The following is a 24589-nucleotide window of genomic DNA, read 5'->3' as shown; positions in this document are numbered from 1 at the left end:
AAGTAATTTTTAAATTGCTTTATCAGTTTGCTGAGATTTCCTAATCACAGAGTGAATCCTGGCCGGGATGCAGGTGGGTTTAGCATCTGCTACCTAGACTAGAATATTGTTTGATATCCTTCACTTGTTTTTTTTTTTTTTTGGTGAGTAAGATCAGCCCTGAGCTAACATCTGCCAGTCTTCCTCTTTTTTTGCTGAGGAAGACTGGCCCCAGACTAACATCTGTGCCCATCTTCCTTCACTTCATGTGGGATGCTGTCACAGCATGGCTTGACAGCGGTGTGTCGGTGCGCGCCTGGGATCCGAACCCAGGGCCGCTGCAGCGGAGCGTGCCCACTTAACCGCTGCGCCACCGGGCCGGCCCCTCCTTTACTTTCTAATGCTTTCGTTCTCTCTGTTTCTGCTAATAGAATGCAAACCAAATGCCTTCCAACACATCTTTGCCTTTATACCTAACACAACCTTTATGCCTGGGGTCAGCAAACTTTCTGTCAAGGGCCAGATAGTAAATATTTTGGACTTTGTGGGTCATTTGGTTGCAACTACTCAACTCTGCCATTGTAGCATGAAAGTAGCCATAGACATTACATAAGTGAATGAGTGTGGCTGTGTATAAAACTTCACTTATGGACACTGAAATTAGAATTTCATATAATTTTCATGTCACAAAATATTAGTCATGATTTTTTTCTAACCATTTAAAAACATAAAAACCATTTTTAGCTTGTGAGCTGTACAAACACAGGCAGTGGACTAGATTCAGCTCATGGGAGGGCTATAGTTTGCTGACCCCTGCTCTAACACAGTTTCACAACCAGTTAGCAGGTAAGTACTGATATCAATTCTTGTTTTACATTCTTCCAAAATTCACAAATTTCTCTGGAATTTCCCACATCACAAGTTATTTGGCAGGTAAGGCTTTGTCCAGGGAGCACTCTGAGTGGTTACACCACACTGCACTTCCACTCTCCACCTTCCTGTTGAACCATCCAGGTCTGTGTATTACTTTTGTTGGGATTTGTCAGTGAAATATTTGTTTTGTGTAAGCATGTAAAATATTGTTTTTCTACTGATTTCCTTTGCTAAACCAGAATGCTTTATCTTTATTATCTGGTCTAAGATGTTCCTAAACAAATAGATTTTTCTAATTTTCTCAATTGATGAAGCTAAAGTCTGATTTTTTTTTTTTTTGGTCTTGGAACTCTCCTTTGTCTTTAACTTTGCAATAATCAAACTTACAAAAAGGTAGCAAGTACATTATAATCTTTTCCTGACCATTGAGAGTCATTGACCTGATGACCCATCACTAATATTTTAGTGTTTATTTCCTACAACCAAGAACATTTTATATAACCACAGTTCAGCCATTAACATGAGGACATTAACACTAATGTTACTACCACCCTGTCCTCAGACTCCTTCCCAGTTTCACCAGTTATCCCAATAATATTCTTTATAGCAAAATGATCCATTTCAGTTCACGTAGTTGTATTAGTCTCTTCAGTTCTTTGGTCTTCCTTTGACTTGGGCGACATTGGCACTTTTGAAGACGTTAGGCCAGTTATTTTATAATATGTCTTTCAGTGTGGAATTATCTGATGTTTCCTTACGGTTACATTCAGGTTTTGTATCTTTGGCAGAAATGTCACAAAAGGGATGCTGTGACCTTCTCAATGCCTCCTAGTGGTGGATTTAGATTTCTCCCATTATTGATGTTCATTTGTTCACTTGATTAAGGTGTCTGCCAGGCTTCTCCTCTTTAAAACTACTCTTTTCCGCATTGTACTTCAGAAACATTTTATGGAGAGGTACTTTGAAACTATGTACATATCCCATTCCTCATTAAACCATTCATTCATTCATATCACATTATATTCAGTTTCCTATTTCATTCAATGGTTTAAAGCCATTATTTTGATGCTCATATTATGTCAGATTTGCTCACTGTAAGTCCCTTAAAGCTGGCTTCTGTGTCCTTTTGACATGGCCCCATCACTTTTTTGAGTCCTTCCTTGCTTTCTGGCTCATCTTGTACTTTTCCTGCCCAACCATGGAATCAGACATTTCTCTGAAGAGTCTTGGCTCATTTAAGTGGAGAACATAATGCCTGAATCTGGATGCTAGGTGTGTGTAGTGCATTGGGGGAAGAGACTGCTGCTCCAAGGCTCTCTTAATAGACAGAGCTAGGGAATGTTTGTGTACACACACACACTATATTTATGTTGAAAATCATGTATTCACACCAATACCTCCTATGTAAACCCAACACCAGAGTTCACTCTAGTCTTTCCCCTTTCCAATTTGTAACACCTTCTCCCAAAAGGAGAAAGTTGGCTTCCATTATCCTTAATATTTTTGGTTATTTGATCAAGTCCCCTGTTCCTACCCAATCTGCCATTGCCATCCCTCCCCTTTGTGGATGCCCACCCCATCCCACTTAGGATGACTCCCTGCACTGGGTCACATCCCTGGCTCCCACCCACACACACCAGGCTGCAAATCCATGCGGATGCCTAGCTTGCTCTGCTCTACCTAATGGCGGAATTGTGGGTAAAGGAAAAAGGGGAATTCTGAGTCTTGTTGGAATTTTATGTAAACTCCACAAAAGAAGAGCTCTTCTGATTTTTACTAATGTATCCGAAGTATCTAAAACAAGACGTTGGCACACAGTAGGCAATAAAAAAACTCTGAAGAATTGATTTTATGAAACTATAAGGTCAACAGTTCATTTAAATTCTTCATATTCAAATATTTAACTTCAAGATATTTTTCCCACCATATAACAAACAACTTTTTATAAACTGGAAAGTTATCTAATAGATTCACGAGACAGTACAGTTTAAATCTCTAATGAGGCAATATGAAGTTTATCTTAAATTTGGATTTATGTGCATGGATAAAGCCTCACATAATTAAAAACACTCATTTTACCAGCCTGCATAGAAATCATCAACATTGCTTGGGACCAACTTAACAAAACAGAAAAGGTGTTGCTTTCTAACAAGATTATCAATAGATACATTGTTACATTAGAAAGCATGGAGACAACTTCCGAGATGGATACAGGTGTGTGGGAGGGGACTGAAGCTTACATAACTTTGTAGGCATTCTTTAAGAGAAAGAATTAGGTACAGGGTCTTAGAAATGGATATGCGAGTGAGGAGCCCTAAAGCTTAAGCAGCAAGTCTGCTTCTCAAAGGAAGTTAGAGCGAAAGTGTGTTGGCACAGAGCAGGCATTTGAAACTTAAGATATTACTGAAGAACTTTGCATCCACCCTGGTCCTCTACATATGAGTTCCTCAGCAAACCTCTATTAGATACTGCTAACTGACCCATGACTTGTCTGACCCTAGAAAACAGGTTCTAATGAAGTTTTGCTGTTCAACCAAGAATAACACAGACTTCCAGTAAGGTCTTATCACTTTTATTGACTTTAATGATTATTGCTCATCTGCAAGAATTAATATTGCATTCATTAAAAATCATTCAATACAAAATAAACTTGTTCCTCCCAAGTTGCTCTCCACATGCTCCCTCTGATGCCAGACATTTTTCCAGAGTGTCCTTTGTTACATGGCTTGACAGAGACGGAGCCCTTACCTATTATTCCTATGGACACAGTAATAGAGAGGGAGCAGGGGGCAGGCCAGCGGGCAGCAGGACCTGGGCCCCTTCCCTCCAGCAGAGCTGATGTGATGGATACCACTATTGGCCAGGTTACCTCCCCTAAAGGATGTGGTGTTCTGATTGGCTGGTTAAATGCCCTGGGAAAAAGGGCTTGAACCATTAACCTCTACAGAGAAGAAAGCATGGTCACACTGGCAAGGAGTGGAAAGGGACTGGGTGGGGAGAAACAAGAGAGGAAAGGGAAAAAAGTTTTGGCAAGACCACTGTCCCCTGCTACGAAGTTGCAGGGTGAAAGCTTTCCTTTCTTATATTCCTGTTTTTCATGTCTGTCTCTCTGATCAATGGCAATAGAGAAATGAAAATTTCTAGTACCTAGCACTAATGCCTGACCCAACTTTGAAGGATCACAAGCTAGAACAAGTTGAGGATTTAGAATCCTGGATAATTATATACTTAAAGCTCATCTGAGCATGCAGAAATGCTGGTAAGCAGGGTGCATGGCATGGGAACACATCTCTCTGACCTTTGAGAGAGCCTCTCTGGGGATTCTTTCAGAGCACGAGCCAGGACACACTGATTCCTTTCTCTACGCACAAACTGCCCTTTAAGATCTTAGTTCATAAACTTTTTGTGACATGTGTCAATCAAAAGTGGTACCACTTCTGTAAAACTAATGTTATATGAGGCCTAAAGTCCCAGGCAAATTATACGGAGCTAGATTTCCCTCACCCTGGCCCAATTTATCCTTCCTCCTCCCTTTAAATATTTTAGGTTGCAGAAGCACAGCTGACCAGAAATTTGCTCTTAAAGGATAAATCCTAAAGAGAGAGCTCAGTGCTTTATACTGAGTAATGGCTCAAGAAATTCGCCTTCAGCACAAGCTGTATGGGGCAGAGCTGATAGAATTTGTTCTGGCCCCAGTTCATTAATGCTATAAACTATGGGCTAGAAACAGAGGGATTTATCAGAGTTTGGAACCAGCATTTCTCTAGACCCAACGCTGCACTCTTAGCTCCAAAGGTTCAAAAGAGAAACTGATAACTAGCCACCCAAGCAGTTCCTCAGTGTTAACACTAAACAGTTTTCTTACACTTTTTTTTTGTACAACAGAAATAAATGCTATGGGACAAATTCAACTTAATAGTGTGCAGTCTTGTTAACAACTTGAAAAATGAGAAGGTCCGGTGGGAGTGGAGGAAGGGCTGTACTAAATCCAAGTGGGCCTACTGGATCTTAACAAGCAACACTCACTAGTCCACATCTCTGAACCAGACATGCCACCTTTACACAGGAAACAGGGCTTGGAACACATGGGGAAATCAACATGCACCACCTACATCTAACCTACCTGGCTAGTAGGTACCATCCCTGCTCCTCTGAAGAAGTGAAAGAGCACTGATTTCAACAGCTAAGAAATGGGCTCTTTTTAAGGCAATTTAGACATTGCAGATTGTTCCACATAGAAGGTACCTTAGCATTTCCTATTAATAAGGTACCCAATTAAGACTAAAGTCCCCAGAAACAGTAAAGAAAGAATCACCTTTCTGGGTTGGGAGAGTAAAATCCTTCTTTAGTGACTAGGGTGAGGAACCTTGAATCTCAGTTTCACCTAAAGAGCCATGAAGCAAGTTCCTGTGTGGTCTGCAGAACTTGGATAATGAGATGAAAAAACAAGAATGAAATTATAGGAAAAAAAAATCAACAGGAAAGGAATAAGAAGAAAATTAAAGTTATCTTAAAAAATCTCTTTTAGAGTTGTGTGGTTCATGTGGACTGGTCCTTGGTAATATGGTCCATTAGTATCTGTAAAGAAAGAGATTAACTCATTAGCACTTGTGTCTTCCACATGAGAGTTCCAAGAGAAGAATCAGAAACAGAGCACACTGCCCAGGGTCTCCCCACGGCCCAGGCTGGGATCCCTGCAGCCATTCTCCAGAGATCATTCTTCCCTGTGCTTCCACAGGGTTTGTGACAATGCCATCTCTGGCTTTATCTCCTGTTCCCTGATAATGTAAGTGGTTTTCAACCTTGAATATACATTAGAATAATCTGGGGAGCTTTTACAAAATAGCCTGGGCCCCATTCCAGATCAAGTGTATCAGAATATCTAGGGTGAGGCCCAAGCTCCAAAATTTTAGAAAACCCTTACTTCTTCACATCTACTACTAGACACATAATTTCTCTGTCTACTCTGTTAGTTTAGAGCTGAGTTCTTGCCCTTTTCAAAATCAGGTATAACACTTTATTTAAGAAAGCAGGTTAGCCTGCTTGGTTTAATACTGGAGAAAAGGGCTTTTCAGGTGCTTTCCCCCAAGTTACCTGTAATAATTGGGTTTGAATGGCCCATTTTTGTTGAGTCCCAGATATTTTGCTTGGTCATCTGTCAGCTCTGTCAGGTGGGCATCAAATGATGGCAGGTGCAAGCTGGCAACGTACTCATCTAGGAAGAACAAAGTGGCAGGGGACCATTTCAAACATGCCTCTCAGGGTATAACCTCCCCTTATTTTCATCTGAAGCTTTCTGAGAAAGAGGACAAGAGATGGAATAACTTTGAAAGAATCTACGACTCAAAATATTTGCTTAATAAAAACGAAGGCCGGCCCGGTGGTGTAGCAGTTAAGTTGGTGCGTTTCGCTTCAGCGGTCCTGGGATCGCAGGTTCGGACCCCGGGCGTGGACCGATGCACCGCTTATCAAGCCATGCTATGGCAGCATCCCATAAAGTAGAGGAAGATGACACGGATGTTAGCCCAGGGCCAACCTTCCTCGGCCAAAAAAGAGGAGGACTGGCAACGGATGTTAGCTCAGGGCTCATCTTCCTCAAAAAAAACAAAAACAAAAAAAGACAAAAACCCACCCCAAAGTTGCCTTTCTTGCAGGGTTTTTCTCTCAGTACATCCAGAGTGCATTAAGAAAGCCATTTACCAGGGTGACAAAATGGGGTGGATTTGTACCTCCCATCCTTCTCTGGCAAAGCTAGCTTCAGCTCAGTGGCCGACATGCCATGCACTACTTTCATCTTCCTTAACTGGATTATAGTCAAGTTAAGAATCAAAGTGGATGCCAGTAAGCTTAAAAGAGCCCTGCGTCATTAACATTTATTTAGGATAAGATCCATAAAGGCCTCAAATCTTAGGATCATGGATTGCTAAGGCAGCTGGCACAAATCCATTACTTTTCCACAGATAAGCTTCCTGGGCTTTACCTTTATGAATATGATTTTTTTTAAATAAGCCAATCTGAGGTAAGCTGTTGGAAGGGATGAGAACAGAAAGATTTTTATCTTTAAGCAGACAGGGATTTAGATGGGAGATGGGCACCACTATTCAGAAAGGTAAACTAGAGATGATGTATTATGTCACATGAATACAGCACAGTTGTCTCCTGGAATGACAAGAGGTTGTTTGCATATCTACGCAGAGGATGGACAATAAAACTTGTATTTGTTTCTGTTTCTCTCCTTTTGGTCCCAGGCTGTACTCAGTGGTAGTAGGAAGTTTACTGAACTTCATAAGGCTACTTAGAATAAGAACATCTACCCTAAACCATCGTGCTAAGAACTTTTATTTACCCATTAGCTGTAACTCTTACTACAATTCCACAATGTATGCAGTATTGTTCTTACTTTACTGATAAAGAAACTGGGGGTCATGGAGATTAGACCTTGTCCTGAGTCCAAAAACCACTAAGTGCTAGAACAGGGATTAGAACTCTGACTCTAAATCCAATGGTTTTCATAATATTCATTTTACCAAACCATGCAACACTCTGGGGAATCAACATAAGTTTCTACTGTTTTTCACTCACCCATTTTCTTAGGAAGCAAGTATACATCTTGTTTGTATCGTCCCTCAGGCGCATTATAGAGTTCTATCAGTGCCAAAGCCTAAGTCAGGAAAAGAGGGTCAGAAAACGCAGAAACACTTTGTGACAGGGACATAAAAATAAAACCAGATTTAACAAGTTCTGGGGTCTTGGGGTAAGTACTGTAGTGATCTACCATAGTGATAGCACCCAGGACTTGGCCTGTAATAAACGCCAGCATACGTCATAAGAGGATTTGTTGGTGTTTTTGTTTAGTTCCAGATAAAAGAACAGACTAAATACAACTAAGCTGGAACACTATATTCTCAACTAAAACAGCCAACTTAAAGGGACACAAATACTGACTCTGTGTGACTAATGACTCTTTTCTATATTTGAGAAAGCCTAAATCTTGACAACTTGTGATCTGAAAAAAGAACAGGCTGATAAGAACATAGCAGGGCGCACTCTCATGGGAATCTGATCTTGGCCCAGTTCCACTAATCTTAATGCAGGGTAAGCAGGCATTCTGTCACATACCTGTGTTGTAGCTGTGATGGACAGAACGAAGGTGGGAACTGTGGAGCAGCTCAGATTCAGCAGACGACCCTAAAAAAGTAAAAGAGAGCCCTGGGATGAGCTGTGTTATCCCTGTCTCAGATCCCAATGTCATATAAGTCAAGCAAATGCAGACATAAACTTTATACCCCTCTAGGCTCAGTTGGTAGAGGAAGAACTACAGTTCCAGACTAGGACTCTAGGTCTATTTTATTTTCTGCAAGTCTATTTTACTTTCTGCAAGTCCATCTGAGTCTGACAAGCTGAAGAATCAGCTGTAGTCAGGAAACAGTATGTTACTTAGTAAAAATTACATATTTTTTGAGTGACTCTATTTTGGGGACCAGACCATTTGAGAAATATCTCTCTATCCAAAGACAGAGTTCAGGTGAACATAGGCCCAGTATTTTTTCCTGTCTCCCCTCTCCCCCACGGATCTAACTACATTGCTGGTGCTGCACTGCCAGAGCCCTTCTGTGTGTGTACCTCTGCCAGGAGGACGACACGTTTGCCATCTGGCCAGATGACATGGTCCACCTGAGAACGTACTCGCTCCCATGTCAGCTCTGGAGTGCGGAGGCTGGTCTGAAAGGAAGAGAGCACAGCTGACTATGGCTATAAGGAAAAGAAGAGAAAAAAGGCCTAGCAATAAATGAACGAGAGAAGCCTTACCACATCAATTTCTGTGTTGGAGTGGCCCATATTGCATACAATACAACTGTTTTTCATACGGTCCAAGTGCTCCCGCGTCACTACATTCTTATTTCCTAAAAGTAAAGGAGAGTGGCTGAAGAAAGAGCTGCAGAGGAACAAAGGTACCAACTGGCTTTCACTTAGAACATGGAAGAGAGGAGGTCTGCTGGCATTAAAGAGCACGTATACATTGTGAGAAAAGAAGTGTGCATTGTATAACGGCTCTTTAGGCTCAGTTAATTGGTTTTAAGATTGAGTAGTATAAAAAGCCAGCAGAGAAAATCGCTCTTTGTTCTGGAAAACATGTTAAGGTTCTGATAGATTACTCTAGTTCTGAGACTTTTACACTGAGCACAGGTCTCACCTGCTTTATATGAAAGTCAGTCAGACCACTTTCAAGATTTAGCCCCAGAGTTAACACTCCTCCACGTATACAAAACATTGACACTTACCTGTGCAAGTTATTACGACATCAACTTGCCGGATGACTTCATTTAGCTTTACCACCCTGAACCCATCCATGCTGGAAGAAAAGGAAGGAACACTATGAGCAAAGCAAGGAAGCAGTGGGACAGAAGCTGGTCACAAAATGAGACAAGTAAATTCCCTTTTAAAGTCAGATCCAATGCTACCTCACAGGGATGATAAGTGGGTAAGCTGTGCTAAACTATACACACTGGCCTCTTCAGACTCCCCGAGACTCCATCCAGGAAGGGAAAATGCCAAGAAGCTCTAGGAGTGCCCTGAGATTACAATGAGGGAATAGAGCAATCCTAGCCTTTTCCTCCTTTGAGAGATTTCTGCAAGGAATGGTTAATACAATCAATCATGAATGCTCAGAAACATAAAGTACCTGGAGTAAATCTAACAGTATTACTAGGCCTGTGCTTACCAGGCCTGCAGAGCACAGATGGGGTCGATTTCTGTGATGTAGACAATTGCTCCGAGGGCCTTGAGAGCAGCACAGCAGCCCTTTCCCACCTGCAGAGCATAAGAAAGAAGAGAGGTTGTCAGGTCCATGAAGGCCTGGGTATTGGGACTGGCAGGCTCTTTGGGAGATGGGAATTAACCTCCCTGAAATCACCCCTCATTTAGAGAGCCCTTGCAGGGATGCTCCAACCCAAGCAGAGCAGAAATAGATCCAGATCATGCTGTGACCCTTGGTCAGAGGGGTGACTTAGCAGACAATCTCTATTTCATAGCAAGGGCTGGGGCTTGGGATAGCAAAAGAGATCAAGGAAATACAAGTGTTACCATTAGGGAAACAAGACCAAGGAAGAGCAGCTATAACCTCTCGTTTCTTATTCCAGAAAACCTGATAACTCTCATTTGAGATGCTTCTAACTCAAGGACAGGCTAGCAACTCAGGAAATTCTGTGGGTCATTGTTGATGACAATAAAATCTCTTTCACCTATTTTAGTTTAGAGATAATCAACTACATGCCACTTTGAAATCCACCCTTCACTCCATAGAGCAAGTCACTTGTGGAGCTAAAATGCTACATATTCACTTGAATTAAGTCTCATAGAAGGTTATTGTTATAATTGGGGGGAAATAATGCCAACATTCCATTCCATAAGACAAAGTGATGAAATGTGAAAACGCAGTTCATTCTGTATGTCTCTATTCATAAATCTGAATAATGGACTTTTGCTATTATTTTGAGATACATTATCTAAAAGCATATTTTAAATCCTGCATCAGTGACTCTACACTGATGGCACAGTCTCCTTTGCTCAACATTTCTAATAAGTCTATGAAAAGACAGACACTGAGGCCCAGCTATTTACCTCACCATAGCCACACACCACCACTTGTTTCCCACCAAACATCACATCTGTGGTCCTCTTCAGGCTGTGGAAACAGACAATGGCTCAACTCAAACATTATTAGCTCAAACACAGTTCCTCATTAGCTCAAACACAGTCCCTCTGCACAAAATTACAAGTGTGAGGCAATGCTCCACAAGAGCTCCAGCCGGACGTTGGCTGCGCTCTGTATGAAATGGACCCCTCTAACCAACTTTGAAAGCCAAAGGAAGACCAGGGCATAAGACTGGAGTGATATCAGACTAACATTGCAACCCAACCCAAATCCACCCGCTACATGTTTCAATACCCACACATTTCAACCTACCCATCCAAAATGGATTCTCGGCAGCAGTACAAGTTATCAAACTTCTGTTTGGTAACAGAATCATTGACATTCATGGCTGGAACACAGAGCTTCCCAGCTTTGGAGAGCTGATACAACCTAAAGGAAGAAGAAGCCACAAAAACAAATAAAAACAAAGTTAACTGGTAAAACATACTACATGGCAAAATCTGCCTAATGCTCTTCAAGCTCCATGCTGCCCTCCCCAGTCTTATTTATTGCCCAAGGATATTAATAAACAAGATTATTTCCTTGTCACCCCTCCTCATTTCTTTTCATTTTCTCTCCATCCCCTTGCCCCGGCCCCCACCCCCTTTTTTGGAAGGAAAAAAACTTTTTCAATTGAAGAAATTTACTTCTCTTCCATAAAAGGGGATGTATTTCCTTAGACCAGTACTTTCTCAATCTTTAAAAAACCCCTGCCTACTTCTGATAAACCAAGATCATCAATGATTCTGACATGGTTCCCTAATTGTGTGTGAGCACATACAATGTGCCCCCAACTGAGAAACACTCTTTCAGATATCTTTTAGGTATTCCAACAAGCCAAGAATATTTTGCCCCCAGTTTTACTTTTTGTAGTGTATATAATGTATAGTTTTACAATAGGATTCTTTTTCATATTTCAAATATAAAATTATAATACAATATTGAATACAGTTTTTAAACTCACTCCCTACCTCCCAACACTGGTTGAGAATCTCAGTGGAATAAGTGGGAGAGGAAAATGTGTGAACTAGAACCTGAAATAACTTCCTTTTAGGGTCTCCTTGATTTTTGAAAAGTAAAAACTCAAAAGTTTTATCTAATGAAGATAACTCCCCTTTAGTTACTGCAAGTCTGAAACACAGCACTAGAGCCTAACAGAGACCGGAAGAATTTGCTGAGGCAAGGACACAAGGGGCAGCTACTCCAGAATCTGTTACCTGTGAACACCAGTCACGCTCTCTTCCACAATGCCTCGGATCTTCTTAAACACGTTTGGATACTTCTTATAAACCCAGTGGGTTAAGTCTCCCCCATCATCCAGGATCTACAGAACAGCCAGAAGACTTCTATGGGCATTCAGGCTGCTAGAGCTGGGGGGAACTTTGAGCCCACTTTCTGTACTAGTAAGAGAGCCCTGTATTTTGGAAGAGCACTCCTCAGAGCTCCTTAGAGCAGGTTTAGACAGTGGAAACACAGTCAACTTTGTTGGTGTAAGATGGTTAAAAAGATTCCTAAGTTTGTTCTAGGCTATAGCGAAGAGTATTAGGCTAATCACACGCTCATTTTTATTCCAGCGTCTTGAAATATATAGCCCCTTTGAATGCAAAAGTAAAGCTGGGGCAGGAAGGAAAGAATTCAGAATCCTACTCCAAAGAGGTACCACATCATTTCTTTCTATACCATTCTGCTATGTTTGAGCCACACATGTTCAGTTAGTCTTACCCTTCCCCCACCTTTCTGTTCAGTATTCAGACCCATTCTGAATAGGTATCAAGCTAAACACTTTGCAACAAAGTTAAGTGCATAAGACCAAACATCCAAAACATATTTAGGGAACCATGCTTTGAGGGTGAAAATGGAAACAAATCTATTGTCAAAAGTGTAGGATGAATATGCATTATTACCATGTTGGCCTGCCACCCATCCATGTTCACACAACGGTCAATACACCACCAGAAGTCATCTTCTGACTCGCCCTTCCAAGCAAACACCGCAACTCCTGTAGAGATGGAAAGAAATCAGCTGATTCCTCCTTTGGGGAGTGTCCTATACTAATATCACTTTCTGAAATCCACATGAAGAGAAAAAGGCTACAGAAACAATGTTGGAAATGAAACAACTTAGGATGGGCAAAAGTCAAAACAGCACCTTTAGCTCAGAAATTGGTTATGAATTTAAGGGATTTTTGTTTTTGCAAGTATTTTGGAACCTTAAAATGTTATTCTCTTTGGCCAGTTTTATACTTGGAACTCTATCCTAAGCAGGTAAATAAAGTGGGAATCAAAACAAAGTTATTCACTGGAACATTCTTTATATTAGTCAATAACTTGGAACAACCTAAATGTTCAACATCAGGAAAATAGGGAAGTAAAATCACATGGCCATATCACTGAGTATTATAAATAATGCTGTCCAAGTCTTCAGTGACACGAAAAACGACTTCTGAAATGTTATATTTAGGTTATAAAATCGTATACATACTGAGATTTACTTCATCTCTGTAAAAAAGTGAACAGAAAAAAAGAAAAATATGTCAGATATTATCTCTGTGTAGCAGAATTATGTTTCTTTGGGAACCTCCTAAATTTTCTGCAACAAACACCAGAAAAGAGGAAACAAGAAAAACAGAAGTGTTATGAAGTTGCTTTCTGAGGATCCTCGGAAGATGGGAGATTCTTAAAGAAACTTCATGGTGATTTTCTTCTGAACTTTTTTTTTTTTTTTGGCGAGGAAGATTACCCCTGATCTGTTGCCAATATCTGTTGCCAATCCTTCTCTTTTTGCTGAGGAAGGCTGGCCCTGGGCTAACATCTGTGCCCATCTTCCTCTACTTTATATGTGGGACGCCTGCCACAGCATGGCTTGATAAGTGGTGAGTAGGTCTGCGCCTAGGATCTGAACCTGCGAGCCCCAGGCCGCTGAAGCGGAGTGTGTGAACTTAACCACTACACCACCGGGCTGGCCCCTCTTCTGAACATTTTAATGACAAAAATTGTTTTACGTTTAATTGAACTTACAAGTAGTCCATATATTCCAATGCAATATTGAATATCAAATTATCTAATGAACTATCTACATAGAAGGCACTTCTTGTGTTCTCTCAAAAGTGATGGGACTTTTGGTGAAAGGAGACCAGCTGAGTGCATATTTACATAGCTCATATAATTTAATATTCTTCCTTATTCATTTAACATTAGAATTGGGCACTTCCTCATGTAAGTAGATTCTTTTCAAAGATCATTTTTATGACTATATAATATTCCATCATGGATCCAGACCTTAATTTTTTATCCATTTTTTCTTGTTCATGTTTTTATTATCCTCCAAATTTTACAGCCTCTAGACATCCATGACACTATTAATTTTGATACATAAAAATTATGTTTAGATAATGATTTTGAGGCAAAGTTGGTGAAAAAAGCTGAACTTACCAGCCTCAGCCAGTGCTGCAGCCACTTCATTCTGAGTGGAGTAGATGTTGCAAGCAGACCAGCGGCACTGAGCCCCCAGGGCACAGAGCGTCTCAATTAACACCTATATAGATGTACAGGAAGACAGGGTGAGGAAGAGGAGGGCCAGACAGCAGTGGCACATAAGAGAAGAATAACCAGTAACTCTGCAACAACAAGTGTTACACTGGGGAGTTACAAAAGGGTATAATCCAGATAGGTAGCACATTGGTCTCTAACTTCACCCCAAAGATATGTTCCTAAGTCTTAATAACATTTTTATAACAATTGTATTTTCGCAAATCTAGATCTCTCTAAGTCAGGTTTGTTAAAAGTAGGTTATACTTATATAAACAAAGTAGAAAACCCCATTATTGTGTTACAGGAAGGTGCCACCTAATAGTATTTGGAGGTTGGATAGATAGGGAAGGAAAAGCAAGTAAAAAAAAAAAAGTTTCTTTTTTCCCCTCATCAGATAGTCCCTCTCTTCTCTCCCAACAAACTCACCGCTGTCTGGGCTGTGATGTGTGTACAGCCCACTATTTTAGCACCAGCCAAGGGCTTCTCCCCCTGAGCACGTTTCCTGAGTGAAATCAGAGCAGACATGTCTGTGAAAGAACAGAGGATTTGAGCTAGGTCTGCACTAGCAATATCAATTCCGGCCCCAGCAACATCCAGGGCTGGTCTGGATCTGTTGAGAGATGGTGAGATAAGGTAGAAAAACTCTAAGCATATTTCTGCGATGACTGGCAGCTTCAACAGCAAAACAACAGTGGGGAGTTATCATATATTCACTTGAGATTTCTGTCTTCCTCTACTGTTTCAGCCTTATATGCAGAGGACTGAATGGAGAATGATGTAAATTCTTAAAACTGATCAAAATGAAGGGTGCATCTCCTCATTCATCTGGGAGGAGAGAGAAGTAGTTATGGCATTGGCTAATGGACTCCTATAGATAATCATCAGGCCAGGAAGAAGACTTGAACCTCAGCAGAAGCCACTTGCTTCTGTTTTTCTATGCTGGCTAACCCTATTCTGTCAGTTTGTTTGGTTTCTGTACTCCTTCCTAGTATAGAACATGCCTTCAATGTGAAAGCAACAAGAGTAAAGAGATCTAACAAGAGTGGAGTGGGGTGGAGAAACCAAGATTTAACTGACTGTCAGTCACTTTTACTCTTGCTCCAGCAGAGGGTGCTCAGGACCAAAGAACAAACGAGACCCTCAGTCACCACATCCTTAGCTGAAAACCCTCCCACATTTGCTGCTTCTGGGAAATCTGGGTCTCCGCAATTGGTAGCTATGGTAAGATCCCAGAGAACTAAACACCATGTAGTAGTGATCCAGGACTTGCTGACTCTGCAAGTAGATCTTTGAATATGGTGTCATGGGGGAGGAAAACGGAAACTACTCTGTGTAATTACCACGTGCTGAGAAGAGGAAGCAGGGTGAACAAGAATCCTGAAGCTCAAGCTCCATACAGAGGGATCTGTTTATACAAAAGTCCAGGATACTGGATGTTCCCATGAGACTTTCAAGTTGGCTTTTAAGTCTTAAGTTGTCTGTGGATCTTGATGACCAGCAAGTGGGCTGTTTCTGGTCCCCGACCCACTCCCTTTCTTTACCTTGCTCTGCAATCTCAATCTCCCGGCGTCCAAATTCCGCCTGCTTGATGTTCTTCACACAGAAATTGCTGCTGCCCTTCGAGTTGGTTTGCTGTTTCTCTCGGGGGGAAACCTCATCATCAGAGCTATCTGTGTAGGATGCAGCTAGAGCCAGGAAAGAAAGAAACGAGGACAGGAAAACCTCAATGGCCCCAACTCCACAGAGTGCAGTTCCCAAGGGACTCTCATTTAAGTTAAGCGAACACTCTTAATTGGAGCCACGTTTTACGTCACTCTCAGTTCTGCTCCTCCAAGGTCTAATAGGTAGTATAAATGAAACTCTTGTGGATCTTTCAGTGCCGTGGCCATTTTACCCACCCTGATGATACTCTGCCATTAGTGCCTGTGATAAGGAGCTACTGATCCCAATTCCACGCCACCTCTAGTGAATCCCAGATAATAGAGGTACTTGGTCCCAACCCGGACTGGAACCAGACACAGCAAAAATGGAAGAATAATTTAGGTTACGTAAGGAATGCTATTCTATCGATCACTGGTCTCAAACTTCAGTATCTATCAGAATCATGTGGAAGGTCTGTTAAAACACAGATGGCTAGGCTCCAGCACCAGCAATTCCCATTCAGTAGGTCTCAGACGGGACTCAAGAATTAGCACTTTTAACAAGTTCCTAGGTGTTGTTCATGCTATTGTTCACTTTGAGAATCACTAATATGCATGAAAGTGGTAAGACAATCTTACAAAGGATTTTATACTAGGTTGTGCTCAAGGAATATAGAGATTGAAAGAAATGACACAAAAGGTGAGCAGCTCTGGTTCTACTGCCAGCCCTGAGATCACTCAAGACATTCAACTTTAAAAAGCAGTTTCTCATAAAAGCTAACAATGTCCTTTTACATAGGTATGCAGGAGGATATACAACAATCGCTCCTTACCTCTCAAATCACTTCTTTCCTCTCTGAATCGAGTATTTCCCTGATCACTATCTCTGCCAGTGCATCAAGTCTCTCTTACTGACTTCTACATACAACTAGCTAACTCAAATACTTCTGTCTAGCTAATACAAATACTACTAAAAGTATCTATCCTACTAGGACAATTTAAGTATATCAATGAGCTTTAAAAATGCTCTAATAGGTTCCCATAATACATGGCCATCAACATCTTTGAAAACTTCATCAAACTTTCTTCACTCACTCCACCTTTCTTCCTCTTATAACTCAATCTTTCACAATTAATTCTTTCTTAGCAATAATTAGCCTGCTTGTCAGCCACCACCTTTTGTATCTGTCACTCTAAGACACCTTTTCATCTACAATAGCCATTATATTTGCAACATGCCCACAGTGAATCTGCATATTCATTTATTTCAGTATTTAACCCTGTACACCATCATTTGCTCCTGTCTGCCTATCTTGTCTATATTGGGTTGTCAGTGGAGGGCAGAGAATAAGTTTTTAAAATTTGTTTACTTGTTTGTTTTATTACATTCTTGTACTTCAAGCCCAGTCCTTAATGTTAATAATACAATGCAAACAATATTCTGGCAAAAGATAATGAATGACTTTTGGTACAAATCTCTTTGCTGACATTAACAGCAATCTATGACCTTGGGCAAGCCTCAATCTTTTAACAATGTTTCCTCAGTTGAATATTGGGGGGGGGTGGTTTAGATGGCCCTGTGTTCAGTGTTGTGTTCCTCCAGTACCCAAATCCTAAGATTCTATATCCTTTTCCACATAAATTTTCTAATATCCCCTCTAAAGTTGCAAAGGGCACAATTCAAATCAGAAAAAAGACTACTTATATAGGGTTAAGATAAGAGAGAACTAAAAAGAAACAGAGCTGGAGCCACATTATAGTAGTTTGAATCTTTCCCACTCCAGAGGTTAACAGCAGAGGGTACTTCAATATAAAGGGTAACCTAGTAAATGAAAGGAGCCAAAATACTAATTTTTATTGTTACAATTCAAACAGTCTTGGAGACAAGAAAGGAAAACACAGGTGGCAGGTGTATCCTATACAAAAAAATAAGAAATTATGCTTCCAAAGTACACCTCTTTTTCAAGGCCAGTTTTGTCAGCCAGCATACCATTGATTTTCTCCCTTTGGAATGTGGGCAGATAAACATGGGAATGGGAACCAACCCAGTACTACCAGTCGGGCACTGGCCACAGACCACACACAGAGACAGTCAGGGAAAGCAAGTCTCCAGATAACAAAAGCTTCCCCAGCTACAAGCCTGACAGAGAACATTCGCACTAATTATCAGCTTTCAGCACAAAGATGAGCAATCCTGACATGAGGTATTTTCAGATTCTACGTAAGTGAAGAGCACTGGATAGAGAAGTAGCTTAAGGCTCTGGAACAGGGAAGAGAGATCAGAGAGGGCATGAAGTTCACACTTACCTGAACTGTAGCTGTCAGTGGAAGACTGAGAGATGGAGCGAGACAAAGATCTTCGGCCAGTCTTGGTGGGGAATTTGGTGAACTCTTGCATGTCATCAGCAAACTGGATCTGCTATAAGAGGAAGACAAAAAGTTAAAAACTTACAACTAGGATTCTACGAAATGTTCCATTTTTAAGGCCATACATTATCTTCCCTAAAAGCTAATGTTATCATGTGGCTCCTACTAAGCCAGCAACTCTTCCACCAGAAATGACAGTGGGGAAAGGCTACTCTCTGACTCCTCCCAAAATTCCAATTACTGTCTCTTCCCAATTGTTTCAGCAGGAATTTTTTTTGGGGGGTGGGGGTGGGGAGGGCATAAGCTCCAACTTCTTTTATCCTTCTCACATTCCATAAAGTTTTCTTTTCTCTTATAACCTTGACACATTAAACCCTTTACCCTTCCTCCCACCTCTATCAAAAAACAGGCATAATCTCATAGTGCTCCTGCTTGTTTTTTCTTTTCTTCAGAATATTCTCTTGTAGCACAGTCTTATCCTGAAGTTAACAACGGTCTTGTTTTCTGAAAGAATTAGGAAGAGATGCCTTGAAATGGTGATGGGCATTGGGGTGTCAACAGTCCGAGTCCAATGATATAGCTATACTTCACAAAGCCAATGTAGCATCCCCAGAACCTTCTATATCCAGTAAAATACCAGAATATACCAATGAAAAAGAAATTAAAAGACACATACACACCACAGTAAATTCCAACTAATTAGGACTAATTTGAAGGAAGAAAATAATGACTTGGTAAACTCTGTATCCTAACTCCCTTAGGGCTGGCCCCGTGGCTTAGCAGTTAAGTGCACGCGCTCCGCTACTGGCAGCCCGGGTTCGGATACTGGGCACGCACCGACGCACCGCTTGTCCAGCCATGCTGAGGCCGCATCCCACATACAGCAACTAGAAGGATGTGCAACTATGACATACAACTATCTACTGGGGCTTTGGGGAAAAAAAAGGAGGAAGATTGGCAATAGATGTTAGCTCAGAGCAGGTCTTCCTCAGCAAAAAGAGGAGGATTAGCATGGATGTTAGCTCAGGGCTGATCTTCCTCACTCACTCACTCACTCAATCAATCAATCAATAAAAACTTCCCTAAATGAAATAAACCAGAACTAGGTAATTATTCGAAGAATACTTGGAAAACTAGCTTTAACAAATAGCAAGTAGCTTACAATTAATATTATTTATAGATAAATTAATGGGTGTTCCTAAAGTGTATGAAAATACTTTCTTCTATTAAATGATTTAAACTTTCTTCCTCACCTCCTATTTAAACTCTGATAAATCTTTTCTTTAAAATATAAAATAAACTTCAGCCTCCCGAAAAACAGAATAGTTTCAGAATCTGAATTGAGACAATCTGACCAAATCTGAAAAAGTTCCCATGGAGAATCCATTAAGCTAAGTCTTTAGCAAATATCTCTGGAAATGTAAGCTATTACAGATTAAAATCTTCTCTCCATAATGTTAGCAACATGGTTATAGCCATTCTGAAGCCAGGAACAGTAAACCGCCCCATTAGCTACAGCTGCAAAACGTTCCCCTCCTCTGTCACATGTACCTTCCAGCTAGGGTAGCATCAGCTGGCAGAATAAATGTGCAGCCTAGGCACAGGCACCAATATGAACAAATCAGTTACTGAGTCAGTAGGACTCCGTAGGTAATGAAGCAATAATCAAGGGAATACAGATTTGCGTTTTCACACCAGGAATGAAAGCAGAGAATAGCCAGGCAGTAATAGCCACAGATACGGCAGGCCCGAGAGAAAAACCTGAAGGTACTTCTATTTAAAACTCACCTTGGCTCAACATTTAATTGGGCAAGTTTTTTTCTTCAGGCTACTCTGTGAAGTAAGGAGGACGTCGAGTCCACAGCCTGTTTTATTAAGTCTGAGGACAGATACTAAAGTCATGGAAGGGAAAGAGATACATATCCTGGCATCTAGACAAGGACCTTGCACATAGAAACCATTCAATAATTATCTATAGAATGAGTAAACCTTTTAAATTTCATTCTTTGGTAAGATCAAATCAATCAAATTTCAGAAAGAAATAATAATAGACTCAAGCTAAACAACATCTACTGCACCAGAAGTTGATTAACAAATATCTTCGTACATCTCAAGCAGCATTTTTAGCTTAGGTGTTAAAACTTTAAATAGCTTAAATGTCAAAAGCACAACTGCCTTTCAAAAAAAACTCACTGAGGTGGCCACAGGTCAGCATCTGTCCTTCTAGATAGGATTTCCCACTGCATGTTCACATGACTTCCGCAGTCAGCAAAGCTAGTTTTACTTAAGAGATTAATCCAGGACCAAGGTAATGACTTTCAATCCAATATGTAGTTATTTTGGTGGCAGAAAAAATACACAGTCAAGAGACCATGGACGCCTTTTAACACTCTCCAGAGGCAGCCCTTTCAGCCTCCTTGCTCCTGGCATGAGCAGCCTATTCGGAAGCTGCTCTTCTCTCACGGCTGTTATGATTCCCTCCCTTGTTCATCTTTTTTCAAAAGGTTCTGGGTATATTCCCAGACACCATCTAGCCAGGAGTGGGGAGTTGGGGGAGGGAACTGCAATAACATTTGCAGTTTTTTAAATAAAAAATAGAGAGACAGCTCTGGCAAGATAGAAATGTGTTTCTTCAGCACCTTAGAACTGAATTAACAGCTATAATTCCACCTTGTATTAATATAGTTCGTTAGTAGCCTAAAGCTTAGCAAAATCTTTCCCATCTAAAAATATTAGACTGTGATGCAAGTAGCTTACTAATCAGTGCAGTGCCCCATCTCTCAAATAATGAATACGATCTATATTTGAAGCGGGCAAAATGCTAACTGAAACCATGACACGGACGGGTGGCTGTCTATTCTCGTTGCTTATAAATAAGGTGGTCCAGCTACACAAAGATGCATAATAACCTTGTCTTCTCTCCCACCTCTCAACTACATGCTGAAGAGAACCTATAGCACGACTGCTGCTGTGGAATGCAGCTGCTCTGCCAGGTTCCACCAGGCCTGCTCCTGCCACTGGCTGTCTTCACAGCTAGTAAGTAGCTCTGTCTTCCCCTTGGTGAAGTACCTCCTGGAGTGTTGCTCACCTTCACATTGTAAATAAAACACTGTCACCAAAAGCAATTTTTGGATATGACAAGTTTTCTCTCTAGTAAAATCATATTTCAATAACAGCCTTCTAATTGAGTTGGACTCACTGCATTTAAGCCAAATATGATCACTTAGGTAAAAATAAAATCCAAAGACTTCTGCAAAGTTGTTCTGTTTACATTACTTCCTATTATCATGATTTCTTCCAATCACTATTAAGTGTTAACTAGTATACTTGAGTGTTCTCCAAATGTAGATCTGTAAGGAATGCTAGGTCTAAATATGACGTAGGATGGGGAAGTGGGGGAGGAAAAAGGCGATAAGGTAGTTGAAGTTCAAAAAGTATCTGAAAATCCTAAGTTCTATGTTAAAGATTTTTTTGTGTTTGGATACTCACCACCCCACAAACGGCTTTACCTACAACGTGCACATCAGTGCTTGAACTAACATCATTCTTGAACTAACATCACATCTGAGAAAGGCTAGGAGGTCAGATTGACCCATTTTCCAAATAGCACATCCAAACACAGAAGTCTACTTGCTGTGCCTTAAAAACATTGAGTTAACTATTTCGGAGGACCTCTTCAAATAGCTTAGTGGGTACAAAGCTTGACTCTCTTCCATGTGATACGGAGAATGATAAAAGAAAAGCTCTACTGAAGAAACAATTTGGGGTATGGTACATCCACCACCTAGTGGCAGTGTCTGGTGACAGAGTGACCTGAAAGAATTGCTGTACAGAACTTACCAAGAAAGAGGGATCACAGGCAATCCCAAATAGTTATAAGCCTCCAGAAAAGAAAAATTGTTGTATATGACTTGTTCAGTTGATCCTAATTGATATTTTTTACCATTGGAAGCTGAGAAGTTTACTTCCACAAACACATGGTCTATCTATCCAGATGTTAAATAGCTTAGCTACACTTCCTTCCCAGGTCCCACCCAATTTTGCCTTCTAGCTCCTGAATCAGAATTAAAAGCCACCAGAATTCCACTATGACACTGTGGCTAAGGGATGATGATGAGGATAATACTCATGGAGTGTTATATTCTTCTAGTCAACACATTTGGTATGCACCAAGTACCCAGTGCTATTCCAGGAAAGATCTATGAAAGGAAATATAGTCCCTTACAATCTGTAGATGTGTTTTGATTCACGGTGTAATAACAAATGGCTTTGTCATAGAATTTTACTGCTTCTCTAGGAACATGCCAGATACTGTAACCTTCACAACTTTATCTGGATATTGTTTAACTTAGGCATCCAAAAATCAGAGGTTAGGCTAGACATTTTATTAAACCTGTTATTTCACATGCCTATCTAACACCTTTTAATTTCCTCAGAAAGTTCTTCTAAGAGTGAAGAACTAGACTCAAAGGTAAACAGCAATTATTAGAAAAACAAATCATTAAGAAAGCATAGCTTAGAAGCGAGTAGAGGGATCAGTCAGGGTTATCTGAAGGGCCAGTAGCCCTCTTCTGGTACACTATTGATTTTCTGAGGACCTTCCTAAATTTACATCATCTGTCCCACTGTCTCCTCTAGCATATTGTGTGTGCAGATTTTTCTGTTTAGAAATTATGGTCAGCATATTTCTTAGCTAATACTCAGCAACTGAGCAAAAAAAGTGACTATCAGAATCTAGAAATTTTAATAAGGTCAATTGCTAAGCAGTGTGCTACAACACCTTCTAGGAGTCCTACATCTTTGCTAATTCTTCTTTCACACACCTTCTGGCTCATTTGTTCTTTCTTCTACAGATTCTACTCTCGCTCACTCTTTTTTCAGAGGAAAGTACGAGGGTATAGCTGTCAGCCTAAAAAGGTGCAAGACTTTTTCTTGATACTTACCACTGATCAGTCTGATTCCCATTTCAGATGAATCCAAAAAAACAGTTATCAATAAACACCAACTTCTTGGTACAAGAACTATGTAAGCCTGAACATCTTTCAGACTTTCAATTGGGTAAAAGAAATTTCCCAAAGAAGAAGGGCCTCCCCTCCCCAACACACTGCCCTCAGGCACACCACCAGAAAACAATTTATCTCCAGGGAATCGATCTCAGGTCACAGAGCTGAACCCACAGCCACCTTCAGCCACTTCTTCCATTCCCTCGTGCAGAACCAGTCTTCTGAGACTCAGGCAGGCTTTGGCTGCTCACTGCCCTCCTTCCTTGTCTCAAGTTTCTTAAGTTCTCAGTTTCCCCAGATGGGGCCTGAGTTTCTGCAGGGGGAGGGGGTGAGCAAGCTGACTAATCACAGCACACATTTCCCTCCCCCACTTCACCCATCTCTGTGTCTCAACAGTAACAGGATATAATACACACACACTGCTAGAATCCAATTCCACAGTCAGAAGAAATACTCCTTTTAAAATGGGACTTGATTTGATCTTTCATCAATGTTGGAGGGAGGAAGCGGTGAGGCAACGCCAGGGCCCACACTGCTGAGTCACTTAAATGGTGAGGAAGGAATGTAAAGCATAAAAAACTGCCCAAGAGTGGTTTTATCCTTATCAGCTACTCCCCCTGTCTTCATATGAGACAACACACTTCACTGGCTTTCTATTATCTCCTAAAGTGCTCTAGGGAAAATGAGCGATCTGGGCCTCCAACTGTCAACTAGAGGTAAAATTAAGAGGTTAAAAAATGGCAACACGTAGGACAGAGAAAGTCTTCCTAATCTTTTGAAAACCAGAATTTACAACAGAATGTACACATCCAGACTATGTTTCAATGCTTATTTAACTATCTACCTGTCCAACTGCCTGGTCTGTCCATACTTTCCTCATTCTCAATCTGCTACCAATATCATATGAAAACATGCCAGTCATTCTTCTTTTTCTCCTGACACTGATTATCATCAACTCTAGGTTAAAAAAAATTTTTCGTACGGGTGACTAAAGAAATCCAGGTTCCTGGAACATACCCATGACTTTAGTGATACACCAAAGTACCCCTCCCACTATTGCTGCACTTTCTATTTATTTTTCCAACTGTATTACGATTGTTTTCAACATATAAAAATTTTAAAAGAATAGTATAATGAACACCTGTATAACCTCCACCTAGATTGAATCTTTCTGTTTTCCATTTTAGGTTTCTTTCTCTGTATATATACATATGTGCACATGCATACTTTCAAATGGTCCTGGAAAAAAACCTGCAAATATGAAAATTCACCAACAAATTTTTCAGAATGCATCTTCTAAGAACAAGGATACTCTCCTGCAGAACCATAACATTATCCTACTTAAGAATATAAATCATAATTCTGTATCATCAAATATCCAGTCGGTATTCAAACTTGTCCAATTATCTCAATAATACCTTTCATAGTTGTAGACCCAACAGCCTCCCCAACTCTTCCAACCCAAAATAGAATCAAGGTTCACTAAACGCGTTTGGTTGCAGG

The 24589-nt window shown here is 40.7% G+C and overlaps 1 protein-coding gene across 2 annotated transcripts in view; it reads right to left on the bottom strand.

Moving 5' to 3' along the window:
* Positions 1-3408: 3408 nt before the first annotated feature.
* AHCYL1 (adenosylhomocysteinase like 1) overlaps positions 3409-24589 on the bottom strand; it is a 38230-nt gene continuing 17049 nt past the window's right edge. The window contains exons 2-17 of one of the 2 annotated variants that reach the window (XM_058538738.1): positions 18024-18135; positions 15618-15761; positions 14503-14603; positions 13978-14080; positions 12451-12545; positions 11764-11870; positions 10820-10936; positions 10474-10537; positions 9575-9663; positions 9135-9205; positions 8662-8756; positions 8476-8574; positions 7972-8040; positions 7435-7513; positions 5947-6067; positions 3409-5430 (exon numbers count right to left, since the gene is read on the bottom strand). In XM_058538738.1, coding sequence (XP_058394721.1) covers positions 5424-5430; positions 5947-6067; positions 7435-7513; positions 7972-8040; positions 8476-8574; positions 8662-8756; positions 9135-9205; positions 9575-9663; positions 10474-10537; positions 10820-10936; positions 11764-11870; positions 12451-12545; positions 13978-14080; positions 14503-14603; positions 15618-15761; positions 18024-18135 — 1473 coding nt within the window. In that variant the 3' untranslated portion in view covers positions 3409-5423. Of the gene's footprint in view, positions 5431-5942; positions 6068-7434; positions 7514-7971; positions 8041-8475; positions 8575-8661; positions 8757-9134; positions 9206-9574; positions 9664-10473; positions 10538-10819; positions 10937-11763; positions 11871-12450; positions 12546-13977; positions 14081-14502; positions 14604-15617; positions 15762-18023; positions 18136-24589 lie in introns of those variants that run through there. The other variant, XM_058538739.1, reaches the window with a different exon arrangement.

The sequence above is a fragment of the Diceros bicornis genome, chromosome 4 (genome assembly GCF_020826845.1).
Source record: "Diceros bicornis minor isolate mBicDic1 chromosome 4, mDicBic1.mat.cur, whole genome shotgun sequence".
Lineage (NCBI taxonomy): Eukaryota > Metazoa > Chordata > Mammalia > Perissodactyla > Rhinocerotidae > Diceros > Diceros bicornis.
The sequence above is the reverse complement of the archived record's forward strand: the minus strand, read 5'-3'. Positions and strand labels throughout refer to the sequence as shown.